The following is a 4,597-nucleotide window of genomic DNA, read 5'->3' as shown; positions in this document are numbered from 1 at the left end:
AAAACTTACTTTCATCATTTGCGATTAACTATTTTTTAAATTATTTCTGAAAAAAAATAATAATATGATATGATGTGCAACCCTAGTGCATTTTACCAGTACTAGGCAAAATACAGAAAAGATCAACTTTGGTCAATCAAAAGCTTACTTTCATTTAAATCTTAAATTTGGCAAAAAATTAAAAATTCATTCGAATAATTCAAGGTTTTCAAATAACGATTACTTCAAGTTCAAGTAAAACAAAACAACTGATCCAAAACATCCACAATACTGTCCATTTTGAATATTATGGTCTTCCATTCTCTTTCATGTTCATCTTCAAGTTCTTTGTCTTCAACTGAATTAATGCAAGATTCCTCCTGTGCCATAAGAAATAGGAGCATTCACAACTGCTTCTACAATGTGTTTGTGTGTGTGTGTGTGTGTGTGTGTGTGTGTGTGAGAGAGAGAGAGAGAGAGAGAGAGAAAGAGATGGCTCTAAACATAAAATAAATTTAAATAAAATAATACCTTTCTTGCACATCATCTACTACTTTTTTCTTTGAGCAAATGTCTTCCTCCCTCACCTCGTATTTCTTCCTTAGACGTTTGTAACCATGATTCTTCTTTTCAATTCTACGGTGATCTAGAATTGAATGTCAAAATATATTAGCAATCCATAATACAGTGTGTTCTATGTATACATGCATATGTCTTGTTATATTTTGTGATCATTAAAACTTAAAATGATATTTTTACTAGAATTTGATACAATACAACATATACCTGTTTTTAATTTGGATAGAGGAGAAGGAGATTCTCTCTCGATCTTTCCATCATTGATGAAACTGTCCTCGTAGTCGTAATCATCATCTCTATTGTCATAATCCTCACTAATATCTTCCCCGTAAGAGTCACTAAACCGTATTTGTAAATGAAAAAATAATAATAATAAAACCTTTAATTTAAATATATAAAAAAATCATAAAGTCTAAACATCTAAAAATTATGAAGGAAAATTTATATTAATAAATTGATCAATGATCTATTAAATTTTAGATATAATTAAAAAGACTGGAGCATACTTATCATCTTCATAAACGCTAGAGTGAGGACTTTCTTTGAATTGCGAAGGATGGCCATTGAGTTTTTTATAGTAACCAGTAAGATAAATGCTTCTAGTCCCACTAACTGAAAAAATTACTTGTTCCTTCTCCTCAAACTCTACATGTATGGAACATGTTTCGACCTTCTCAGGCAACAATGAACATAAAAGAAAAGGACTATTATACCCTACTTTGCATTGAATCGCACTGCTCCTTGTAGATGTACTATTGTGATGTGATAATGTTGCCTATGAAATGAATAGGTACCCTTTTCAATTAGAACAAATAAAATTAAACAAACATTAATATGTGTGTGACATCTAAATGAATACACCTACTTGAGTGATACAAAGTCTTCCTTTATTACTATCGTATAGATGCGTGTATTGTCTTTCCGGCTTCAGTTTGACACCTGAAGAATAAAATAGGCAGAAAAGTTATATTTCTTCTAACCCAAGTTAAATTGTGGAATGATTGATCCTATTGTTTTTCAATAATATAGATATTGAGAGAGAGAGAGAGGTCAGGTTTCCCAGCTTGGGACGTTTGGTTCTGCCACAATGAATGAGCCTTTCTCAATGAGACCAAAATATATATATGTCAAAGCTGCTAATGTGTTTTGAACCCATTATCCATCACTCAACAATACAACTCCTTACCAACTCTAACAGCCAGTTTTGGGTATATCATGTATCAATCAAAATAGATTATATAACCTTTCAAAAACAAACTATTATCTCAAGCTAATTAACAAAGAACAATCTTTAGTGATTGAAGGCCAAATTTGAAGTATAAAATAAAATAAAATAAATCCAAGCTAGAGAATTATTCTAAATTGAAATAAGGAGAGCTACCTTCCATACATATTATATAGTGCTGGAAATCTAGAATTCCTTCTTATCATGAATAGTAAAATTTAGATAAAAAGAACTTCCCTAACTATTGTGTGAAATCACAACCTATATTAAATCAATTATATACTCATTAGATTTAACTAACTTTTCAACCCAAAATAAAATACCATGTGTATGAACACGATGAGGAATTTTCCAACTCCAACAAAATTATAGTATAGTAACATCGCAAAATTGGCAACCTATATTATTTGTTTCTTCCAATCTCTTGGATCTCAAAAAGAAAAATACAAAAGGAAAAAAAAAAATTAAGAATAATATAACATGGATTTGAGTTCGATATCCTTATTGAAGGTCACTATAAAACAAGAGTTTATATTTCTTATAATAAAATACACTAAAATTACAAGTTTGATTTGACATACACACACAACACAAGTTTTTCATGGAAAATATTAACAATTTTTTTTTAAAGATGCATGTTTAATATATATACCTAAGAAGTCATGACTTTCAACAAGAAGACTTACCCCAAAAAGCCATTGTCGTTGGATGCAATTTTGGAACTACAGTCGTTAGTAAATGGTAGAATAAACTGCTCCTTCTTAAGAACATACTTCCCATAATGTGACCCTTGGAATACCTCACAGTTACGATAGTTCCCAAGAAGTCAAAGCTCACTTATTGGAGTTCCTGTCTTCAATTACAAGGCTTCTATTACATGCACTGCGTTGGAAAATATTAAATACAAGCCACCCAACAGCATGCATTTCCATATTGACTAGGTTGAGTTTTCGAGTTGATTCAGTGAGTTGGTTTGCACGAGTTTAAAAGCAATTTGATTCGAAACTCGGTTGAGTCCAGTTAACTCACTTTGTCTATTGTTCGGCTGATTAAATAAGGAAGACAATTGGATCTAAGGATGAAAAATTAAGATAGCTGCTATTGGCACCCCAACTTTTACTTATTACTTCCAATTTCTTAAATTATTTATCGCACCTCGAGTTATTAATCAACAATACAAAAGTTATAACATTCATTTAAACAATTCAGTAGTTCATCACAATTACGATTAGCTAGGCTCATAAAATCCTAAACCTAAAAAATATATTAAAAAAATAGAAATGTGAGAGAGAGCTCTTATTGGCACCCCAACTTTTACTTATTCTCAATCATTCACTTCTTTTTTTAAAATTAGGGTAAAATGAGAAAAACTTGGCGTGCCAATAGCAACTCTCAAGATTAAATAGGATTATTGGAATAGGGAGTGTCGATGGGTAGGGTTTATTTCGGTTCTAAAATAGGTGAAACCAAAATCGGGATCACCAAGAATAATGGATACACATGGGTTTTGTAGATGCAAAAACTTGCACTACCTCGAGGTTGCAAGGACAACCTCTCATGCTCCAAGGTTCCACTATTTGATTGTATCCAGAGTAATCATCCATAAGGATAGCCTTTCATACCCCAAGGTTGCATCAATCTGTGGAAGATGAAAGATGTCCCTTGGGCAGGCCTTGTTTAAATTTGTAAAATTGAAGCATACACTTACCCTTTCGTCGTTTTTAGGGATAGACACTATGTTGGCAATCCACTTGCGGTATTTCATTTCCTTGATGAACCAGACCTCCAGCAGCTTTCCAACGTCACCATGGATTCCTTGCATAGCCAATTTTCTTTGTTTCTATCAGACCGGTCGAATTTTTAAATCGACATTCAACTTGTGGCATGCCACCCGAGGATCGATGCCTCTCATATCCTCAAGTGAATACATCCAGGTTAGCTTTGAAGAAACGAATCAATGCTCTTGATCTTCCTTCGATAATGACCCATCGATGACCATTGTAACTATGTAGCCAACCTTCTTTGTTTCTATCGGACCAATCGAATTGTTGGATCCACATTCAACTCATGGCATGCCACCCAAGGATTGATGCTTGGCATATCCCCAAGCGAATACATCCCGGAAGTAACCAATTGATGACCGTTGTATGTTCTCTGTCATCCCTAACATCTACTTTTTCCACTACTGCAACCATGTTTAACAGATGTTCGAGATATAAATACTATTGTTGGGGGTGCCTTCTTTTCTCTTCTGTTGCTTAACCTCTTTGGGTCCTCTTCCTCCCTTCAAAGTGGTAGCAAAGAATCTCATTGACATCTCTTGGTCCCCCCATATTTCTATTGTATTTTTCTTATTGGGGAATCTGGTCACCTGATGATAGGTAGAGGGGACTGTCATAATGTTTTGAATGTTAGCCCCGATTTCATGGTAGATCTAAAATCCCTTTTTCGAAGCTCTTGAAGTAATCCACTTTGTCTTCAACATGTTTCTTGTAGTTAGAAAACGTGACCCACGAACAAATCCGAGTGTGGCAACTAACCAAGACGTGAACAAGTGCTTAATGGAAGTCTAGATCAAAATTGGTTATATTTAGCTTTGTTTGGTCCTCAAACTTATCACTCTCTCAATCTCTCCTTTAGTCTACATCATCTATTAGAGTGAATCTGAGTTTTAGAAGTGCCAATCGAGATAGAAAAAGCGCACTGAAAGAGTGTGAAAATCAATGGCTAGAGGTATGTTTTTTTTATATAATTTGTGGGTATTTCCAGATTACAATTCTCCTTAAGTTTTTATTTCCGCAATTTTGAGAATCG

General features: G+C 33.7%; 1 protein-coding gene across 1 annotated transcript in view; it reads right to left on the bottom strand.

Annotated features, from left to right (window-relative positions):
• Positions 1-286: 286 nt before the first annotated feature.
• LOC147384406 (uncharacterized) overlaps positions 287-4,597 on the bottom strand; it is a 16,205-nt gene continuing 11,894 nt past the window's right edge. The window contains exons 3-5 of the mRNA XM_086424925.1: positions 766-896; positions 511-625; positions 287-359 (exon numbers count right to left, since the gene is read on the bottom strand). Of these exons, the coding sequence (XP_086281051.1) occupies positions 287-359; positions 511-625; positions 766-896 (319 nt within the window). The remainder of the gene's footprint in view (positions 360-510; positions 626-765; positions 897-4,597) is intronic.

The sequence above is a fragment of the Akebia trifoliata genome, chromosome 15, assembly GCF_017979445.1.
Source record: "Akebia trifoliata isolate Shusen 1 chromosome 15, ASM1797944v1, whole genome shotgun sequence".
NCBI classification, from domain to species: Eukaryota; Viridiplantae; Streptophyta; class Magnoliopsida; order Ranunculales; family Lardizabalaceae; genus Akebia; species Akebia trifoliata.
This window is presented reverse-complemented; position numbering and strand designations above follow the sequence as displayed.